Raw genomic sequence first — 22,380 nt, forward strand, 5'->3', positions numbered from 1 at the left:
GAGGACAGGGCAAAGCTTCAGGGCTGGTCGGGGAGGAGGGGATCCTGCAAGGAACCCTGAGAGGAGGCAGCTGTGACCGGCCGGGGCGGCCGGGCTCGGAGTTGATGGCGTTGCCGGCTGTAGCCAGGCTGCCCGGCCCGGAGGCAAGCCTGCCGCCCCCCGGCTGAGCCACCTGGGGCCGAGGCCTCCCCTCTCTGTGCTCAGTCTCGGTAGTTACTGAACAGCACCCAGCTCCTGGGGTCCCAAAGGGCGTTAGAAGGGCACAGATGAAGGCCTTTACAACAGCACCCGGCACGCAGGAGCCGCGGGGGAGAGGTGACGCCCTTACTGTCGTTAATGGGTACTGTTACTGAGAGCGCGTGGGCAGGTCACTTCCCTCCTCCATAAAATGGGGATGGCAGTACCGGCCCTCGACAGATGCGGCGGCCGCGGTGGGCGCCCCCCTCCTGACAGTCACGTACGGCGTTAGCGGGCCGCTCTGGGGCGTATTCATAGCTCCCCGCCTGGAGGGCCAGGAGCTTTCTCTGGCCACAGGGGCACACGTGGCCCTGGCATAGGGTAGGCTGGAAGTGTTGGAGATTTAAGGCCCCTGGAGAAATGTCCCAGCTCCCTCGACTCCAGGGGACAGTTCTGGGGCAGGTGCCACACGGCTCTCAGGGGTCCCTGTGGCCTGTATGGTGGGGCTGTTCACTGCATCCCCCAAACTGGCTCCCCTCCTAGCTGGTCAGGGGCTGCTTCCAGGGAACCCAAACTAAGACACCATTGTCTACAGGTGACCAATTGGAATGAAGCAGGCCTCAGCCGGCAGGCCCACTGAAGGGCATCTGGATTTGCTGACATCACGGAACGTTCAAAAAACCCTTAGTTACTAATATGTAAACACAAGACAGGCTACACAAGAATCTCCATTTCTAGTTTCTCTCGAAACTGGCTGATCTGGCCACACTGGGCCCGTGTCCCCACCTAAGGATAACAGATGGGGTGTGTGCCAGTTGCCCCTGGAGATGGGAGGTCTCGTTTATTTGGGTGTTTTCTAGCTGTTCCTGGAGGTCCCGAGCTTGCTACTCCCCGAGACAAAGGGCAGGCGAGGCCTTGGCAAACCGTAAAGTGCAGGCCCGTGTAGCAGGTTTCCCCTGTTAAAACCGTACCTGAGGCGACTCCAACAGGCTGGGGGGGAGGGGGGAGGGGGAGCAGGTGGCCCCTCTCTCCGGTCTGTCCCTCGAGGGGAGGAGAGGAAGGAGGTTAGGGTTGAGAGTGGAGGGCGGGATTCCAGGCTGGGACAAGGCACCACAGCCTTCGGACTCAGTGGCCTGCTGCCCCAGGCCATCGGGGGGCACAAGCAACCTGCAGTCCCCACCCTTGGGGACATTACGGTGCTGGAGACACAGGATGTGGGTCTTGCGAGGGGCCGGCACCCTGAGGGCTGGCCTGGCGTGTGAGGCTGCCTGCTCCTGGGTCCCCCTGCCTCCCAGGCTCCAGGCTGGCAGCCCCCATGGGCAAAACCCTCAGATACCGCGATGGGTCTGCCTCCCAGGGCTCTGTTCACAGCAGGCACACACTAGATGATCACAGAATAAAGGGCACTCTTTAGAGAGGATCAGCCTGGCTCCTAAGACCAAACGCGTGGCCCTTGCTCGGTACCAGGAGGTGTTTCATGGATGTGCCTTTGCAGAACATAGCTGGTCCCCCAAGAACCAGGCGTGATCCGAAAGCCCCTGCTCGGGGCTGGCAGACGGGAGACTGGGCCCCAGGCCCACCTCTGCCACCTCAAGGATTTAAGGGAGCCTCTTAACTCCTTTCCTCGGTGTTCCTGTTTGTTAACTGGGAACAGTTACCTGCTCTCCTGATCTCAGGCCTTGAGGGTTCCAGCCCTCAGTCATTCACAGCAAACAGTCATTGAATATATACTATGTGCCAGGCCTGGTGCCAGGGATACTGCCGCCAAAGGAGAAACTGAGCCAGCAGCCATGGAGGCCATGCTGGGGTCCCAGGGCGGGCGGAGCTGGGCTCTGAGCTCTGTCACTCACTGGTCCCAGGCCACCTGATCGAGTTGCTCTCTGTAGAAAGGGCGTGGCAGTAGTGCCCGCCACAAGAAGAGTCAATAGATAAGGCTTGGGTGCACACAGAGGTGTTGAGTCATGTTAAAAGTAACAACGCAGGTGTCGTCCAAGGACACCCAGAGAGCGGGCGGTACTCAGGAAACTGGGAACCTAGCAGGCTGAGCCGGGGCCGACCGTACATGAAGGCAGAGAAGCCAGCATCCCCGGGCTTTGAGCCCAGCCTCTTTGGGCTCCAGGCATGGGCTGGGTGTGGACTCACTCACAGGTCTCCCACGAGCCAGGTGATATTACTGCCCCACCTTCCAGATGCATAAGCAGCTGTTCTAGGGCTTGGGGAAGACTCGCCCGAATGGGGCCTTGAGCACAGATCAGGCTGGTCCCAGGGTCTTCCCGTCACCCCACGGCGATGCCTGTGGTCCCGTGGCTCAGCTGCCCGCCCTGCGGGGGGGACGCCAGCCCAGACTCCTCAGAAGGAACTTCTCAACAGGGAAGGCGTGAAACAGACTCAGGCCGCGTGGCAGCGGCCCAGTGCCTGCATCAGCCGTTTTTTCAAGAAGCTATTGGTTCCCAACCCACGGCCTGATAGAATCGTCTGGGAAACCTCAGATACCTGGACCCTACCCCCAGAGGTTCTGATGCAAATGGCCTGGGGTGGACACTGGCTATTGAGACAGCTGTGACTACAGCCGTTATGAATCACAGTGCTAAGGACTCTGGCTCCTGGGAAGCAGGAAGCCCCGGGGCAGCCCGGCGGGTTCTTCTTGCTCTGTGCTCTGGGCATCCAGGGCACACAGGAGTTCCAGGCGGCCGGGCTGGCGGCTCTCCATCCACCAGGGCTGCTGAAGGTGCCCGGCCTGGATTATTGTGGGTTCAGCCCTGGTAGGGCCGTGGGGCCACTAAGCCTGGGGGCTCTGGGGCTTGGTGCTGCATGCGTCTGCATTAGTTACAGATGCTGGAGTGGCCTCTGTGGGCCGGGGAGGCAGGGGAGTGTCCAGGAGAAGGTGACTCATTGCAGAGGACAAAACAAAAAGAAACCAGGAGAGGCTGGAAGGCGCCCCCCACTGCTCCCCGCCCCACTCTCCTGTCTCGGGCCTGGAGGGATCTCCCCATTTCTAGGGGCTTGGTCGACATTAACTACCTGTCCTTTTCCTCTTGGCAAAGGCCCTGGGTTGGGAGTAGAGGCTAAAAAGAAAGAATCAGTAACATCATCTCGAGGGGCCAAGCTGTCTGCACTAGGATCTGTAAGTGCGAATGTGATGGAGTTAAACGGTCTGGGTGGGCGACTATAGGGAGGGCTGCGGACTGCGGCAAAAGAAGAAGAAGAAGAAAAAAAAGCCCATGTAACTCGACCCCAGCTACTCTATGTGAATGTAGGACCTCGGGTGGTCAGACCTGATTTTTCAAGAGAGGCCATAATCTTGACTTTCAGGTCAAGTCCTCTGATAGCAAAATAGAGACAATTAATTAAAACAAAACACTTTTTCTCCCCCTTATCTTCTATGCAAAATAAAGATCTGTGATCTCAGCCGACAGCTCACCAGTGCAGCCTCTGGTTTACTTTCTCTCTACTCTCTGTCTACAGAACCCCACTAGTTTCACTTGTGGTCATGAAGCAGTAATAACAACCTCCTCGTCTGTGTGTTTTCCTTGGGTTTCTCAGGCCTGGGCCAGCCTACAGTTCAGAAACAAACCCGGCCACCCTCGGTCACCAGCCACAACCCTGGAGGCAAGTCCACCCTCCTCCTGACCCTATTTCCAGCACTCTGGTCCCCAGGTCCCCGAACCCTCATCCAATCCGGGCCCAGCCCCTTCCCCTCCCAAGTTGCTCTGAAATTCTCCTTCTGTCAGTTTAATTCCATGATCAATGAGGAAGAGCAGGAGAAATGGCCCGGCACAGCTGGCTTCCCCGTTAGCCCTAGCAGGGATTCCTGGCCTCACTGGCGACAGCCGAGTGAAATGTTTGCAGAACGCAGAGAACACAAGTCAATAACAATTTAGCGGGATTGGGAGCAAGTACCTTCCCCGCACGGACAGCCGCTCCCGGGGGAAGGGGGAGAGAGTGTGCAGGATATTGCCGAAGCGCTTGGAAATATTTCCAAAACACCACTCAAAGAGGCTCGGGGAGTGGGGGGTGGAAGGAGGGAGGAGTGGGAGGGGGTGACCTGGAGGACAAGGACACCTGCTCCACCTTGCTCCAGGCCCCCCCAGCCTCCCTAGCACCTCTGCAGGGAGAAGCATTCGGCTCTCTGAACCTGGCTCCCTGGACACAGCTCAGCCATTTGCACCATTGCTAGCAGTTGCCACCGAGGAGACACCTTGACTCCGGCTTCTTGACTTTTCTTCTCTCGATTCTGCCTGCATCAGCTGGGGTGGCCTGGGGCATGTGACAAAGAGTGGGTCTCCCGGCCAGTTTCAACCTCTCTCCTGCTGCTACCCACCGACAGGGCTGGGAGCAGAAGGAAGAACAGATTCAGCACCCTGGACAGGGGCGGGCACCCGCTTCCAAGGGGGCAGGGGTGCAACACCTCCTGGGTGGCCCCGGGTGCCCATAGTGACCTTTCCTCTGTCAGGACCCTTTGTGGCAATCCGGGACAGCCCTCCCTCACCTGTCTTCTGCTGGAGCCTCTGACAGCTCTGGAGGAAGGGCTGCCACAGCAAAGCCTTACGGAGGGGATGCAAGGCACCCAAATGGAGGAATAAAAACGAGGCGAGGGGAGCCTATAGGAACCTTCTGTCTCCAGGTAGCTGGAAAGATCCATGGCAGAGGGATATTTTGAATAATAATTTCTGTGACTTCACATACTTGCTTGAACTTTCCTGAGTGTGATTTTTAAAGCCCGATGATTATGTTTTCAGGGCCATGATTAGTGAGGCATATTTGCAAGGGCTGGCATGGGGATCATGGGCTCTCCTGGTCCCCAGTCTTTTGAAAGTGTGCCGTCCTGTGAATGATTAAGTTATGGGTGGGGGGGGGGGTTGGTGAACTGTTGCAGGCTTTAAATATCATCTGTATGCTGATGACTTCCAAATTTATATCTCAGCCCAGACTTCGCTCCTGAGCTCCCAACTCATAGATCTATCTGCTTGACATCCCATGGGGAGTCCTAATAGGTGTCTCAAACCCCATGCGGCCGGATCACTCCCACCCCCACCCACTCTTCCCAGCTTCCAGGGCCTCATCATCACGCAGCACCACCATCCTGTGAGTGGCTCGCTCTGAGCAAAAATCTCTGTACTGGCCTTAATTTCCCTCCTGCTTCCCAGAAGTCTGGCCAGCTCTACTTTTACCACATATGCTCAATCCACTGGCTTCTTTCCACCCTTCCTGTCTCTGTCCCTGCTCAGACTACCGCCGTGGCTTGCTGGGACGACCATAGTGGGACTCCTATTCCATACTCTTACTCCTCTACAATGCATGCCCCGTGCAGCAGCGAGGATGAGGGATGGAGTGTAAACCGGGCCCTGGCACTCCTCTTTCTAAATCTTCGAGGGATTTCCCACTGTATCTTGAATAAACGCCAGGCTCCCTGCCCCACCCCACAAGACCCCACCAGGGAGCCCTTCTGGCCTCTGCAGCTTTGTTTCCAACCACTCTCCACCCTGGACTCATTCTCTAGTCACAATGGCCTGCGATGAGCATGCTTCTGCCCCAGGGCCTTTGCACCTGCGGCTCCCACTGCTCGGAATGATTTCCTCCCAGATCCTGGGCTGGCTGGCTTCTTTGAATCACACAGAAACACTGACTCCTCGGAAAGACTTTTTCCAACCACATTTGGAATCTCTCCTCCCTCTTCACACTCCTGAGTGTATGATGTTATCTTTTTGCATTTCCTCCACAGGGCTTGCGATCACCATAACTTTCTCATTATTACTGTTTTTTTTTTTGAATCATTCATCTCTCCCACTCAAATACTAGCTCCATGAAGGCAGGCACCTTCTCTTTTGCTTGCCGCTTTGTCCTCAGTACTGAATAAGGCTGGATAATTAGATGATCAATGGAGAATTGAGTGAGTGAATGAATGAAGTGGGAAGCAAGGCACTGCGGCTTCTGTTCCAGGAAGTGCTGGGGATTCTTTTTTTTAAATAAATGTATTTATTTATTTTTGGCTGCACTGGGTCTTCGTTGCTGCACGTGGGCTTTCTCTAGTTGCGGCGAGCGGGAGCTACTCTTTGTTGCGGTGCATGGGCTTCTCGTTGTGGTGGCTTCTCTTGTTGTGAAGCACAGGCTCTAGGCGCGTGGGCTCCAGTAGTTGTGGCACGCGGGCTCAGTAGTTGTGGCTCGTGGGCTCTAGAGCGCAGGCTCAGTAGTTGTGGCGCACGGGCCTACTTGCTCCGCGGCATGTGGGATCTTCCCGGACCGGGGCTTGAACCCGTGTCCCCTGCATTGGCAGGCGGATTCTTAACCACTGCGCCACCAGGGAAGCCCGAGCTGGGGATTTTTAAGCAGAGGACTCTAGCTGGGAGGATGCGGGTGGGGTTATGATGCCTCTAGAATTGTTCGTTCTCTGAGAAAGGGGGGTTATGTGGGAGGAATTAGCCACCCGTGGCTTCAGACAAAAGAAGGGCGGCCATCTCACAAGCCCTAGGGGCTGTAAACTTTTTCTGTAGAAGGGGAGATAGTAAATGTTTTAGGGCTTTGCAGACCACACTGTCTCTGTCACAGCTACTCAACTCTGTCCTCACAGGGCGAAGACACAGCTAGAGACGCTGCGTGAAAAACGGGCATGGCTGTGTTCCCCCCAAAAGCTTTATTTACAAAAGTAGGCTGCAGGCTGAATCTGGCTGTGGGGCTGTAGTTTGTAACCACGGCCCTACCTGGACTGTGGAGCCCAGATCCAATAAAAGGGGGGATAATTTGAAATTTAGGAACTGCTGGGGGTCTAGGGAGTGGCCTAATACGGTGAGCTGTTCCGTAGTGTGCAGAGCTGTGTGCCCTCAGGCAAGTTACTAGACCCCTCTGAGGCTCAGTTTGCACCTCAGAAAAATGGGAACAGCACTTCTTCTAAGGAGCTGCAAGGCTAAAATGAGAGTGCATGAAACCACCTGGCAATGTCCTCTGCACGCAGTATGTCCTCGACCGAGCTCTCTCCTGTTTTCTTTTTCTCCTGACTTCACCTTTAAAAAGAAGGCACACAACTGCCTCTTCCAGACTAGTGGTGTTTCGAGGGTCAAGGTTAGCGCCACCTGGCTGCACACCATGCAGGGCCCCTCTTGCAGTGCCCAGTACATAGCTGACGCTCCACTAGAACGGGCCCTTCTGACGATCAGGACTTTTATCTGTTCGTTTATTCACCCCACCGATTGTTACTGAGCACCTGCTCTGCGCTAGATGCAGGGCCAAGGCAGTGGGCGTGGAAAGGGCCTTGTTCCCTGGAGGACAAAGCCTCTCGGGGAGCAGGGAGGTGAAACCCCCACACACGTGAACACAAAGTTCAAGGGAGACGAGGTACACGGTGCCACAAGGGAACTTTCGGGGAAAAGTAGAATCTCTGACACTTTGGCTGAGATCTGAATCACGGGGGGCTGGGGGCCAGGCCGACGGGGCAAGGGCCCCAGGAGTCGGGCTCCCTCCTTCCTGGCTAGGAGGGCCACCGTGCTGGAGGCCAGTGACCGATGGGACAGGCGCCCATCGTCTGGGCCTGAAGTTGGCAGATCTCGCATCCCAGCCTGGCCTGGTTTGGCCGAGGGTGGGGGCGGGCGGACAGGCGGGCGACGGCGGCACTGCCAGCCACTTGCCATGCCGGTCATGTCTGCGCTCCCAGCTCCGGAGGTGAAAGGTGCAGCCGCTAACCACAGCCCATCAGTCCTCCCAGCTGGAATAAGACAATGCCGGGAAGCAGAGCCATGCTCCCGGCCCAATAAAAGCCTGTTTGCCCAGGCCTCCCGGGCTGTGCCCGCTGGAAAACAGAGGGCTGTGTGGGCGGGTTGCTTCCGTACCATTATACTCTGTCAGCGGCGCTCGCAGGTACTGCGGCCTGCCAGGGCCCTGAAAGCTGCTCGATGCCGCGATGCCGCGACCCTGCTGGTTTGTAACACGCTCGGGAAGAAAAGGACACAGCCAGTGGCCGACTTTCCTCTTTCTTCCCTCTGCGCTCTCTCTTTTCACCCGCCCGCACCGAGGCACTGAAGTACAGCACTTCACCTGCCGGGGGCTGCCGAGCGGCAGCTGACAAGGCTGATTCCGGGGGCCGGGAAGGAAGGCAGGGAGAGGACGGGGAGAGGGGAGGGCGGTTCTGTGGAAGAGGGCCACCTTGCCCTTCCCTCGGCCCAAGCACCGCTGTCTGGGGTCAAGGGCTTTGCCTATCCAGGGCAGCTTTTTGAACAACTTTCAAAGAGCTGCCCTCGGTTGTTTCATTTGATGGGCATTTCGTAAGCACCAACTCGCAAGGGAATATCTGAGGACCGCCGTGATACCGGGACAGTGGGTGAAATGAAGACCCTCCTGCTGGAGAGCGGGTGCCGGGAGGGGGGCTTTGAAAAGAGTTTTGGCCGCGGACAGGGAGCCTAGAGAAGTGGCGACGTCCAGACTGGGCGCTGAGTGTTTAGTTCCCACAACTGCCTCGGAAAGCAAGACATCACGCCCTTTTACCAGCGAGGAATCCCCTTCCTCCCCCTTGCTGTTACTGTGTACTAATTAAGAGCCTACCACGTGCCAGGCCTGGGGACAGGTGGCATCTACAGATGCAAACGTACCGTCCTGAGCACTGCCCAGGTGATGGGCTATTCATTCTCATTCATTCTCCCTCCCTCCCTCTCTCTCTCACACGTTCCTTATTGTCCGGGCTTCTAAAAACTGCGGTTCTTCTTTATGTCTCATTCCTCCACCCAGAGAGCATCCTCCCTCGGCCTGGCTCCACCGGAATGCAAGGAAAACAGGGAGTGTTCTTGGTGGCCCAGAGAAGGAAGAAGCATTCGCGCCTTGCAGGGGAGGGGCGGATAAGTAATACTTGCTGCTTTCTCACTGTGCACCGAGAGCTTTAGAGACCTCATCTCCTGTAAGCCCCCCAATTCCCCTATGAGGCAGGCACCCTAGTCCCGCTGTACAGATGACAAAGCTGAGGCCGAGTGACTTACCTGAGGTAACAGAACGGACATGAGGACACACACTAGGGTGGAACGTTAAGGGGTAGCGGTGCCTAGCTGCTCATATGAAGCCAGCAGGATGGCTAAAAGTCCAGGTCTGACTCCTGACTCGGCCACTAGTAGCTGGGCGCCCCTGGGGAAATCATCTGCCCTCTCTGTGCCTCAATTTTCTCGTCTGGATAATGACGGTATTTACCTCCCAGGATTCTGCAGGATTAATACCTGTGAAAGCCCCACAGATAGTACCTGGTGTGGAGCGAGGCTTAACAGATGAAAGTTGTCATGGTAATAATAATAGTAATTAGTATTACGTGGCCTGAACTGCACATGGAGCTGTACCGGGACCCTGACATCCACCCGCGGTGCCGGGGAGGGTCTCTCAGGGCTCCCTTTCTGTGCACTTGGTTAACTCAGAGCCAGGGGCCCCTTCCAGAACCTGGGGGAGGGGGGAATGTGTGGCTTGACCTAGGCTTGTCAGGGACCAATGCAGGAGAGAAGGGCTGGTCACAGGGCCTGGGCAGCTCTCGGCCCACCAGCACCCCATCCCCACAGCCTCCTCCAGGGGAGCTGGAGCTCAGAGGCAGAGGTGAACTCTGATTGTACCGGCCACAGTAGGGCCAAAGCTCTTCTCTATTTCTCTGGCCACCCCCACTCTGTCCCCGAGGGCAGCTCAGAGGCCACGGTGTCCCCAGCAAGCTTCCTGCTGGTTCCCGCCCAATGGTTAAGACGCCTGCCGTAGGCCCACCTTCCCCAGGGAGCCCTTTGTCGTGGCCTCGGTGCTCAGGCTGGGCAAATGGGGCTCGGGGCCTCCACCTGAGTCCTGAGTGCCTTCCTGGCACAGATCAGGGCCGGGGGAGGGAACCGGGCATGGATCCCACCGGCCCTCGGAGTCTGCCAGGGCCCTGGATGCTCTGAACAATGAGGATTTCAACACAAACAAGCTGGGCATTTTTCACCACAGGGAAGGGGCAGAGCGGGGAAAAGGGTCCAGTCAGGAGGGCAGGAGGCCAGCAGCCCTATTCTGAGTATCGAGGGCAGCCGTGGGTACCCCGTTTCCAAAGACATCAAGCAGACAATGGGGTGGGTGGGTAAGAGGGCTGACATTTGCAGAGCACCTGTTCTCGGCCGACTCGTCTACCCTGTTTCCCCCCGCGGTGTCCTGCTTACTTGGGAAGGATGTAGGGCGCAGTCACCCCAAGGATGGAACGCTGTAGCCAGACTGTCCGAGTTCAACCCCTGCTTCTACCACTTACTGCCCGTGTGATCCTGGGTAAGCTACTTCATCTCTGCGTGCCTCAGTCCCTTCATCTGTAAAATGGGGTGATTAAGGGCATCTACCTCCTAGGGGTGTTGTGTGGGTAAAAAAAAAAAGGGCAGCTCGTGCTGCTCGTTTTTGCCCTGACCATCTTCACCAGTACCCCATAAGGCAGTACTCTTGTATCCCCATTTGTAAAATGGGAAACGGAAGCCCCAGGGGCACAGTGACTTGTCCTGGGACACTCAGCTGGGAGGCCACAGAATCCAGGACTTGATGATTCCAAAGCTGATGCTCTTCCTCCTAAAACTAACTTTTTGGGGACCATGACCTGAGAGAAAATCTGATGACGACAAAGATCCTCTTGCCAGAGAGGTAAACACACACGTGCACACACGCACCAGATGATACCGTTTCTGGGTGTTCACAGCCCCTCTGAGGCCAGCCCTAGACTAGGGCCCATGAAGACAAGGTTTCATGGATTCTGGGTTAAAAATCCCTGTCTCACATCTTGCTGTGCTCTGGATAGCGCCCTTTTGTTTTCTAAGGATTATATATTGGTTTGGAAAGAGTGCTGTATAAGTATGATAGGTAATTGTTTCAGACTCTTCGGGTCCCGAACTTTCAGGCTACCTCTTTGCTGCCTTTTCACGCCCCAGACAGGTGAGGCCAGCTAGAGATCTGACACTTGGCCATGTTTGCCAGTGACCCTTCTGGATGGAACACATCCCGCCAAGCCAGGCACTGCTGGTCCCGCCCCCCAGAAAACACCCCCCGACCTCCGCCCTATGCCCTGACCTTCGTGGGTCACCACAGACGCTGGATATTCTGTTTGGAGCTGCCAATCCCTCCCCTGTCCTACTCCATCCCCTGGAAGGAGCCGTCACTGGGGAGCCTGGCCCTCTGGCTGACGGATGGGCCAACGCGAGACCTGGGAGGAGAGCAGAGCAGAGAGGGGGGCGAGCGGGATGCAGGCATATCTTGCCTGGCTCCCTCCCTGCTTTGGTTCAGGGCCCTGGCACTGGCTGCATCTCTCCAAACCTGGGGACCAGCTGGCCATCCCCAAGGCCCCTGCTCTCCCTGGAGCCCAGGGGCATCACTTCCTCCTGCTGCCCCTTCACCTCTGCCCCCTGCCCCCACCTCTGCATGGCAGGCCTGGGGTAAGTTCTGTTCCCTGCTGGGACCCTGACATCCACCCGCGGTGCCGGGGAGGGTCTCTCAGGGCTCCCTTTCTGCGCACTTGGTTAGCTCAGAGCCAGGGGCCCCTTCCAGAACCTGAGGGAGGGGGGAATGTCCCCTCAAGGGGACTCAAAAGAAGTGCAGGGGCTTCCCTGGTGGCACAATGGTTGGGAGTCCGCCTGCCGATGCGGGGGACACGGGTTCGTGCCCCGGTCCAGGAGGATCCCACATGCCGCGGAGCGGCTGGGCCCATGAGCCATGGCAGGCTCGCCGCTGAGCCTGTGTGTCCGGAGTCTGTGCTCCGCAACGGGAGAGGCCACAACAGTGAGAAGCCTGCGTACCGCAAAAAAAAAAAAAAAAAAAAAAAAAAAAAAAAAAGTGCAAACACATGGCTGGGCTCTGACACCCAGCGCTGGCCTTGGTGGGGCCTTTTCTCACCTCTGCACCTCGGTTTCCTCATCTGTAAATGGGGACAAGGTAACACGCACATCGCAGGGTGTCAATTCTAAAGCGCCAGCTATGTTTCTCACTGCGATTTGGTATTCATCCCCTCCATTTCGGGAAGGGACCCTGTACATTCTGGGTTCAGGGTCTGGATGATTCAGGAGGAAGGAAGCCGTGCGGTAAACACACACACCCTAGATCTAACGGAGGCCCAAGGCTTTTACAAGTGGCATCTGCTACTATAATGCCATGCGTAGGGTTGTGGCAGGGCGGGGCAGAGGGCTCTAGAGCTGGCCTAGAGTTCAAATGTCAGCTGTGCACTCTCCAGGCTTTCTCATGTCTTGGGCACACGGCTCTTTCTCTGTCTGTTAAATGTAGACAGCTGTGCCCATGGCTGGAAGGGTTGCCGTGAGGATGAAAGAGACAACGCGTGTCACATACAGAGGACGGCCCGGCACAGAGGAAGCCTTTAATAAACAGTAGCTTTCACGAGTCCCTTTAGTGCTCGGCTGGTCTCAGTTCTGTCATCCGCAAAACGGGGCTAATCAGGCCCACCTCACGGGGCTGTTGGGGCATTAATGGGAAGATGTATGCAAACAACCTGCTGTCTTTCCTGATATTATTATTGTATCTGCCCCTGTCTGGGCCTCGGCCTGCAGCTGATAGGGGGAGACAGCCAATTCCACAGAAACGCCTCCAGCCAAGGCTTTCTGCTGGGGTAAGGCAGTAAATGCTGTCTTTGGAGCTCAGTTTACTGAAGGAGGCTACTCTCCAATGCAGGGCAGGACTGCTGAGTCTGCACTCCCCCGCGGGGTGGGTGGGTGGGGGGCAGGGGGACGGGAGAGTCCCTTACACAAACATTTGCCGATGGGTGCATTTAGGCTGGTCAATGGCTGTCGATAAGGACAGGCTCTCCTCCTGCACAGCAGGATTTGGGGGCTTATTGAGTTGTGTGCTTGCGACTGTGTACTTAGCCCTGACGGCTCTGCTTTCTCGTTCGCCTTTGCTTATGTATTCCCCAGCCTCGGACTGGTCCAGGCTGGCACGGGGGCCCGGAGATGAACCAATCACAGTGACAGAGGTGACATGACGGCACACGACGGCACGCTCTCCACACTGTGGGAGGCGCCAGTCCAGCGAGGAGAAGAATCGTTAAGAAATACAGGACGGGGACTTCCCTGGTGGAGCAGTGGTTCAGACTCCACGCTCCCAATACAGGGGACCCAGTTTCGATTTCTGGTCAGATCCCACGTGCAAGCTGCAACTAAGGAGCCCGCCTGCCACAACTAAGACCTGGTGCAACCAAATAAATAAACAGAATTAAAAAAAATAAATAAATACATGACGACGTGGCAAGGAGGTTTAGAAACACAGGTGGGAGAGCAGAGGACGGAGCCATTACTGATACCTGGGGGTGGAGGGTGGGGAAAGGGAAGGCTTCTTGGAGGAGGTGTCATTTGAGCTGGGCCTTAAAGGCTGGATAGGCACTTGCCAGGTTGGAAAAAAAGAGAAAAACAAAACTGAGAGGCAAGGCATTCTCAGCACAGGGAACGGCATATGCAAAGACACAGAGTCCTGCCTGGCGTTTGGACGGGAGGTGTGGTGGGGAAGGATTAGGCAGGAAAGGCCACTGGGGTGGGCACGGGGGTGTGTTCTGAAGGATTTGACAGGTGGAGCTAGAGTCAAAGGGCTTCCACGCTGTTTCTAGACAACGTGCTAGAGAAGGCGAGGCCTGTGTGAGGCCTCTGGCTGCCCTCTCCAGCCACGCTGGCCGCCCCGATTCTCGATGTGTCACGCTCATGCCAACCCTGGGCAACCCTCCTGTGGGCACGAACGCCACCTCTGCGGGGAGGCCCTTCTGGACCTAGCCCCTTCCACCTGGACCCAAAGCCCCCCGAGGTCACCGCGGCACTCCTCGTACTGGGACACGGCAGGGGCTAAGTATTTTCTGGAGACGGACTGCGTTACTGGCGAGGCTGTGTGAGGCCACCAAGGTGTATAAGAGGTGGGGCTGGGTCCTGTGACCATCGGGGCCCGGGCAGGAAGCGGAAGGCGCTCAAACTGGATAACTGAGGAGGGTCCAGTAAACAGGTAGCAGGCGCAGGGAAATCGGGGCAAGTGGTCCCTGGGTCAGCCACTGGACCCTGGACAGAGAGTGCTGGGTGCAGAGAGCCACTGGATGTGAGCTGTGGCCTCTGGGGGCAATGACAGCCAGCTGGCAGCAACCAGGCAGGAAGTGAGGGGGGGCGGGGGGATAACCACCCTCACCCAGGCTGTTCCTCTCCCCGATATCCTGCCAGGCCTCCCAATGACCTGACTTGACTGGGAAACCAAAAGGGCATGGAGGCCACCAATGCCACCCACTCGGGTCAGCACCTCCCACTGGCACAGAGAAGCGTATGGATGGCGAAGGGTAGATGTGAAGGAGACGGGGGGAGGTCCGGGAACCTGGCCCCCGCAGCGCGGCCGGCGGACGGCAGTTCTCTTACCGTGGAAGTGCTCGGCCGTCTTCCGCCGCAGGGCCTGCAGGCTCACCTCGGAGTCGGCCCACTCCAGCACCAGCCTCCGGCCGTACAGGTGGGTGCTGTGACACAGGGCGCTGAAGGCCCTCTGCAACGAAACACAGCGCATGAGCAAAGACCCACTGGAAGACGCCACAGCCTGGTCTCCTACCCGCCAGCACCGCAAACCTAACGGCCAGCTCTGGCCCCGTGACACCTGCTTCCCGGGGCGGGTGTAGGGAGCTGATGGGCACTTCTACTCCATTAGTGGGTTACGTGCCCAGGGACAGTGCTGCAAGTGGCCGTGTGCTCAATACATCCGCTCTCTGGGCTGTGACTGGTGCCTGGGCCGGGCAGCCGGCTTCCCTCCCGTGTTCCATCCCATCTGGGGACGGCGACCCCGTTAGGCGGCTGGCCTCCCACCCGGCTGCCAGGGGCAGTGCCTCTGAGGAAGCCGAGCCCATCCGGCCCCTCGATGACAACCACAGGGGCCCTTCACTGTCACTGGGCGGCACCGTCCTCCGCGGGTCCTGGGGATTCTGGCCCCCATCTCTCTCTGCTGGCCTCCGCTGAGGCTCCCTTGGCCACCGCACTGCCGTGGTCCCCCAGCCACTGGCTTCCGCCCCGGGCTCAGCGGCCTGGGACCTGCGCATGCTCTTGCCTCCCGCTCTTCACTCTTCCTGACCCCGCCCCCCCACACTCTGCCTACTTCCCTCTTTTTGACTTTTGTTTTGTAACAGCTTTATTGGGATATAACTCACCATACATACAAGTCACTATCATAGAAGTCACCCGTCTACAATTCAATGGCTTTTAGTCTATTCATAGTCGTGTGACCACCACCATACCTATTTTAGAACATTTTCATCATCATCACTGCAAAAGAAACGCTCTACCCATTTGCAGCCACTCCCTATTCCCCCTGCCCCCCAGCAAGCGCCAGTCTACTTTCTGTCTCTGTGGATTTGCCTGTTCTGGACGCTTCCTACAAATGGATTCATATGGCACCAGTGAGCTCCCTCTTAAACATCACCAGGTCTAGAGCTAAACTGGCTCTGTGCTGGGGCTCTTCCCAAAACACCCCTGAGGTACACAGAGGTCACTGCACTTGGTAGCCAGGAGCTTGGGCTCTGAGGCCACCCTGCCTGGGCAGGGCAGGTCCTGCACTTCCTAGCTTCAAGGTCTTGGGCAAGTTAAATGAATCTCCCTGGCCTCAGTTTCCTCATCTGTAAAATGGGAATGTTAACAGCACTATCCTCTAGGGTTCTACAGAAGAAGACAAAGAGTTAACACGCAAAGTGCCCAGAACACTCTGGGGGCACACAGTAAGTGCTCAATAGATGCTACTTCTCGTGAAGGTGGTGTTGCCACCACAGACATTTGCAATTTCTCTCGGCACAGAGGCCTCGGGTTAGTGCTAGGTTGAAGGCGCGGGCTCCCAGGCGCTGTCAGCACCAGGGAGCAGCAGTGGCCAGTGGTGGCGTCTTGGTCTCTGCTTCTGGGTTGCAGGCAGCGCCACCTGCTATGAGAAGAGGCGCCACGGGGTTTGCCCCTCTTGCTTCTTTGATGCTGTGAAGAGGCAGTGTATAACCAGGGATCTGGATTGGAACCAGTCCCTCTCTGGCCTCATCTGCACTGTGACTGTTAGAGGTTGGACTGGGTCCCCCAAAAGAAGAGATGTGGAAATCCTAACCTGGCACCCCAGGTTGTGACCTTATCTGCAAACAGGGTCTTTGCAGATGCAGTTAAATTAAGATGAGGACATCCTGGAGTACGATGGGCCCCTGATCTAGTGTGACTGGTGTCCTTACAAGAGATGGCCATGTGAAGACACAGGGTGAATGCACGTGACAAAGGAGGCTGGAGTGATATCCACAGCAGGGAATGCAGGCTGTCACCGGAAGCTAGGGGAGAGGCATGGAATAGATTTTCCCTGAGAAGAACCAATACTGCTGACAAGCTGATCTTGGACTTTCGGCCTCTAGAACTGTGAGAGAAGACATTGCTGTTGTTTTAAGCCACCCAGTCTCTTACAGCAGCCTAGGAAGGCAACAGTAGCCTTGGGTAAGCCAACTGCCCCCACATGAGCTTCAGTTTCCTCACCTGTCAAATGGGGCTAACTGTGAGACTTACATACCATCAGCCCCGAGGGTGGCAGAGAGTAGGTATCTGATAGACGGCTGCATCTGAAAAGCACCGGTGCGAGGTGGGTGGGACATGCGTCTTTTAAAAATTAGACATGGGCCCAAATTAAAGAAATGCTTTTGTTCTCCTTCGTGCTTTTCTGAGAAGGGCCAGGTGCAGGAAACTTTTTCTTTTCTTTGTTTTTTTTTTAAACGTTAATTTAAAAAACTCTGACTGCCAGCAGAGCCTCTGCATTTTTTTTTTCCATGTGGATATAAAAATGCATCTGGACTCCAAGCCGGAATGGCCCATTCAGAGCTTTAAAACACACGCATTCTCAGCTGGTGAGGCAGAGAAACAGCCTGACTGGGGGAGCTGGCGTTTTAAGAGCGGGGAGTGAAACTGGTCGGGAGTCTGGCATGGCGGGTACTCCATCCTGGTGCCAGGGTCCCTGAGGAGCTGCGGTTCTGGGGACACGGTCGGATGGGGGCGGCCAAGAGGTGGCATCTGGTAGGAACTAAGTCAGAGTCAGAACAAGGGGGTACTGGAGCCTGGCAGGTGACTCCAGGCGAGATGCCCCAACTCCAGCCGTCATATCTGTGTTTCTTACCCTTGGAAATCCACTCTCCATCCCTGCGGCACACAAAGCCTGGAGCGGTCTCTGTTCATTATAGGAGTTGCTAAAAATTCCCTCTCCCAGCCTCTCTCTGACATCACCCCTTGCAAATTCTCATCTCCTCTTAGGAAGGGCTTTTCACTCTAAGAGGTGAGGGGGCACGGCAACTAACACTGGGGGCTCTGGACCTGGGCTACTATGGTTCAAATCCCTGCTTCATCGCTTACAAGCTGTGTGATCTCGGGCAAGCTGCTTAACCTCTCTGAGCTTGAGATTCCCCACGTGTAAAATGAGAGGCAGCAGCAAAGAATGGATGCGCACATTCAATGAACTATTAAGTCTGACACCACACTGCCTGGCACGTGATAATTCTCACCTAAATGTTGGCTGTTGTTATTATTATGATGTATGCCCTCAACTTCCCATTATCACGCTAAAGAGCAGGGAGAGTGGTAAGTAGGGTACAAAAGCTCTTTTGTATTTGAGGTTAGAGCACAATGTGTGAATCTCCAAAAATAGCAGAATTACCCTTCCCGGTTCTAGTCCCCTCAGGTTAATAGGAAATCAGGTTGTGTTTCCGGCCCTAGTGGCTGGAATGCGGTAGCCCCAAACTATCGCAGGCAGGAAGCCAGTGATTCCTGGCTAAAACTGGCCTTGGATAATTCCGAGTAGTGGTGCTTCATGCAAAGAGCCTGTTATGTGTGAGACCCGGGGAGGGTGACGGGGAGACACAGCCCCAGGGCCTTGGGGCTTTCGGGCCCGTGCAGGGGAAGGTTCCAGGCACAGTCCCGGCCTCTCTGGCCTGCCCTCCTCTAGCAGCTTCCTCCCAGGTCTGTGTCTACACTAGACTCCACCGAAACCCACACCACCTTCTCCCCAGACAGAGACTTCCCGAACCTCAGCTCTAGGGCTGCGGTCGTCTCGGGGTGCCCGGGGTTCCACAGAGTGCCGGGCGCTGCAATGGAGGAAGTGGAAAGTTAGCTGTTCCCAGCCCTTTGCTTCTCTCCGAATCCTGCTTCTGCTGCCTGTGTTCCTCCCTTGCCATCCAAGGGCCTTCATACCACAGATTAGAGATGTCCTGGGTTCCAGAGAACTCTAAGCACTTGACCTCAACCTACTCATGAGAACAGACATCATTCTCCCATTTCAAGGAAAGGAAAGCTGAGGCCAAGGTTGGTATGCAGGTCAAGTTCCTCCTTACTTTTCCTTTCAGCCTCTATGTGTTCCATCCCTGGGCCTTCGTAACATCCCTCTCAGCCTCGGAAGGGCTCCCTTTGTACAGACTGCAGCCAGGTGCCCTCTGTGTGCCCTGCGCCCCCAGCCTCCTTAGGAACACCTGCCCCCTTAATGCCTGCTTGTGTGCCGGGCTCCCTGGCTCGACCTTGAACCTCGGAGGGAGGCCTCTATCCTGGCTACCCTTGGCACAGAGCTCAGGACAGAGCGTGCTCGGTAAATTTCTGCCGGGCGAACCATGGAGTGAGAACTTCACCGAGGGTCGTGAAATCACGTCTCCAGACTGGGAGGGACGCTGAGGTTGGTCCCGGCTGGAGACGGAGGGCTGGTTTAGATGTACTGCCCTGGCTCCTCCAACCCCTGAGATTCAGCCCACGAGGGCAGCAGGGAAAGGAGCACGTCTCGCCCACGACTGTCCTGTCCTGTACAAGTGGGAGGCTCTGCCTTTGGTTAGGACAAGAGCTGACACATACACAGTCCTGGGTGCGGCACAGAGACGGACAGGAGGCCCCGCTCCCAACATGCGTGACTTTGGGACCTTGGGATGGGAAGAGTCTCCTGTGCCACTAACACCCGATCGCCCAGCTGGGTCACTGCCGAAGCCTGAAGGTCTAGAATGGAACTCTAAGGGTGCACTGGTTTGGCAAAGAGGAGGATGCTGTAGAAGATGAGGTCCCCCCCGCCCCCCGGCCACTTCGGGGCCACTTCCTTCATCACCCGATGGGCCCGTGCTGGTTATTCCTGATCTTCCCCTGCACCCCCTCTCCGGGCTTTCAGAGCTGCCTCCCCTGGAGGGCATAACCAGGGCTTGCTGGCCTCGGGTACCATTTAGGATGAGCAAATGGGAGGCGGCGGTGAGAGGCTGGGGGAGGGGCAGAGAGGCCGGGAGACTTTCTCCCTGGACCCCTCCCTCCAGGACCACAGCTCCTGCCGGTGGCCCCTCCTTGACAGCTCAGGCTCTCACCTGTCCCTTCAAGGTCCCTTAGCCTAAGGTGGCGACAGCTCCCACTGCCACTGGCCCTGGTGGGGGTGGGTCACATCCCTGGCGAGCCCCCCCGAGCCCTTCTTACCCCTCCATGAATCTCTCTTCACTTGAACCATCTGGGGTTAGGTTCTGTTTGCTGACACAGATGGTCGCCTGGAGTCCCTCTGCCTTGACCCGGGGCAGATGGACTGCCCCCTTCAGAGAGCAGGTCTTAGACAACGTGAGGCCCGACAAGGGCTACTCTGAGCGGGTCTAGCCGGAGTCTGGAGCTGCCCCATCACCCGGTTCTCCGCCTCAGCTATCTTGGAAACACACCTCTTTCATCTCCTCTGACCTAAGCCACCAACTGTGGGCGCCAAGAGCCCTGGCCTCCAGTGCCGGCTAGACTGTGCCCAGGCCTGGCAGCCACCTTTCCAGAACAGGGAAGGCACCGGAAGGCTGCCAGCTCAGTGCCAGGCCTGACCTTTCTGCGGCTCTCTCTGGAAGACGGGCTTCTGCCTCCTGGCAACAAAAGCCCATGTGATGCCCTTGGCAGGACTCCCGTCCCAAGGGCCATGGCTCCCGGGCTGGGCTGAGGCCAGGCCTCCTGTCCTGAGACGTCCAGGTCATCTCTCAGCCCCTCTGCTGTCTCTCGCCGAGTGGGAGGGCCGCATCTCTCGGCGGATGCCAAATCCACCTGAACACGGACGCCGCCAACCTGCCCTAAACCATCTGTGCCCCTGAATCCTGGAGGAAGTGTGGCCAAGAATGACCACGTGGCTCAGAGCACAGCAGCCAAGCCCGGGGAAAGGGAGCCGCGGCCCAGCTGGGGCTGCCGGGGGCTCAGCCCCTTCTCTGCCGGGGGCTCAGCCCCTTCTCTGCCGAGGGGGGTGAAAAACAGGGGCCTGTGATTCTGGGAGGACAGTCTGCTGCCCTGGGACGTTCTGTATCGGCTCCTTGTGGACAGCATGCTGAGCTCTAAGGGGGAGATCACTTTTGTCCCTGTACCAATGCTCCCCGACTCCTGTAAGTGAGCTCCCAGCAAATCTTCCAGCTACCTCTGGCCTCCACTGGGGAAGAGCTGGTCCCCAGAAAAAGTGGGGCTCTTTGCACAATACTGCTAACTTCAACTGTGGGCCTCCACTCAGCACCTTGGGCCCCTCCGACTTACAATGCCGTGGAGCTGAGGGCAAATCCATGCCTTGAAATGCAAGCCTCAGGATTCAAACACGTTTTCCTTTATCCCTGGGCCCTGATGATAGGAACTAGGGAAAACCTGCACTTAAAACACAAGCACGGGCTTCCCTGGTGGCGCAGTGGTTGAGAGACCGCCTGCCGATGCAGGGGACGTGGGTTCGTGCCCCGGTCGCTCCGGGAAGATCCCACATGCCGCGAAGCAGCTGGGCCTGTGAGCCATGGCCGCTGACCCTGCGCGTCCGGAGCCTGTGCTCCGCAACGGGAGAGGCCACAACAGTGAGAGGCCCGCGTACTGCAAAAAAACCCCCCAAAAAACCCACAAAAAAACACAAGCACGAGCGCACACACCTAACACAGACAAGTGGGGATAGCACCCCAATTCCTGGATTTGTGGCCAGTTAACGTTTCAGGAGACAAAAAGCAACTGATACCTCGGCTTCAAAGCACAGCACCTCTGCCCCGTGGGGCCCGGGACACTCCACTGCCTCTGCTCCTTTGGTGCCCTGCGCCGCGGCCTGTGGTGAGTGCTTGGCATGCGGCTTTCCACTTAATCTTCATGGCTGCCTCAAGGCGCAGATCATTTCCGGTTGTGGACATGAACAGCCTGCGGTGTGGGGACATGAAGCCCCTTGCCCACGTTCACGGAGATGGAAGGAGGCAGCTCTGACTCCACGGGCCACGCTGCTAACCACTGTGCCGCCCTGCCTTTCTAGAACATGGGCTGTCTAGGGAGGACACAGCCCACGGAGTCTTCATTTCCATGGGGCCATGTCCCGTTCAGACCCTGGCTGCACACCCTCGGGGCCCCTGGGAGGCTGTACTCTATGCACTCCTTGCACTCAGATGAGCAAAGCTGTGTGTGTGTCTGTGTGTGGAGCGCACACCACCCACCGCTAGTCTGATGGCGATCGCCGTTTACAGCACCTGCACCGTGGCTGGGCACCCAGCGAGAAGGTGGCTGTCCCTGCCTTAAGAAGCTCTGCCTTGCTCACCGTCACCTCTTCCCACCACTGGTCTTGTTTCAGCGGAATCTGCAAGGCGAAGGCCATGGGTGCGGAGAGGCCTGATGGGACCCCCCTACGAAACTCTCTCAGCATTACCCCAACTGGGGTGGGCCTGGGGCTGTGTCCACGCCCCCCTCTCCCCCGGCACCATACAAAAGTGAGAAGTGAGAACGGAGACGTTAACTGGCACGACTCCCCAGTTAAAGCTGTGGTTGTTTACCAGTGAGAAGAGAAGAGCGCTGCCTGCCAACGCCGACCGCCATCCCATCTCCCTACTGCCGGCTCCCCCCAAGTGTTTATTTAAGCCAACACATTGCTTTGCTAATTGGATAACATTCCATGTGAAAACAGACCTTTTAAAACAACAGCAGCGGTGGCAAATAAAAACAGCTGCAACTGCAAAAGTACAAAGGCTCGGTGGGCTCCGGGAAGGGAGAAATTAAAGGCGCATGCATGGGGGGAAAAAAAAAAAAGAATGTTCTGGTTTCCAGGCTGCAAGTCTGCTCTTTGCTTTCTTTCCCTTCTTCCTCCATGACCAGCCAGTCCAAGTAAAGGCAGAGGAGGTGGTGGCTTCTAAACGGAAGCCCAGTGACTACTGGTGGCCGCTTGGCCAATGGGCACGGGCACAGCTGGCTCGGAATCCCAGGTCACCTGCCCAGGTAGAAAGCTGCTGTCTCCAAGGCTTGGGACGGTTGGCAGGAGACAGTGTGCGGCTCTGGA

General features: G+C 57.0%; 1 protein-coding gene across 3 annotated transcripts in view; it reads right to left on the minus strand.

The window, feature by feature from the left end:
• RBM19 (RNA binding motif protein 19) overlaps nt 1-22,380 on the minus strand; it is a 127,942-nt gene that overhangs the window by 12,049 nt on the left and 93,513 nt on the right. For all 3 annotated transcript variants that reach the window (XM_033408747.2, XM_033408751.2, XM_049697605.1), the window contains exon 23: nt 14,511-14,631. In XM_033408747.2, the coding sequence (XP_033264638.1) occupies nt 14,511-14,631 (121 nt within the window). The remainder of the gene's footprint in view (nt 1-14,510; nt 14,632-22,380) is intronic.

The sequence above is a fragment of the Orcinus orca genome, chromosome 15 (genome assembly GCF_937001465.1).
Source record: "Orcinus orca chromosome 15, mOrcOrc1.1, whole genome shotgun sequence".
NCBI lineage: Eukaryota > Metazoa > Chordata > Mammalia > Artiodactyla > Delphinidae > Orcinus > Orcinus orca.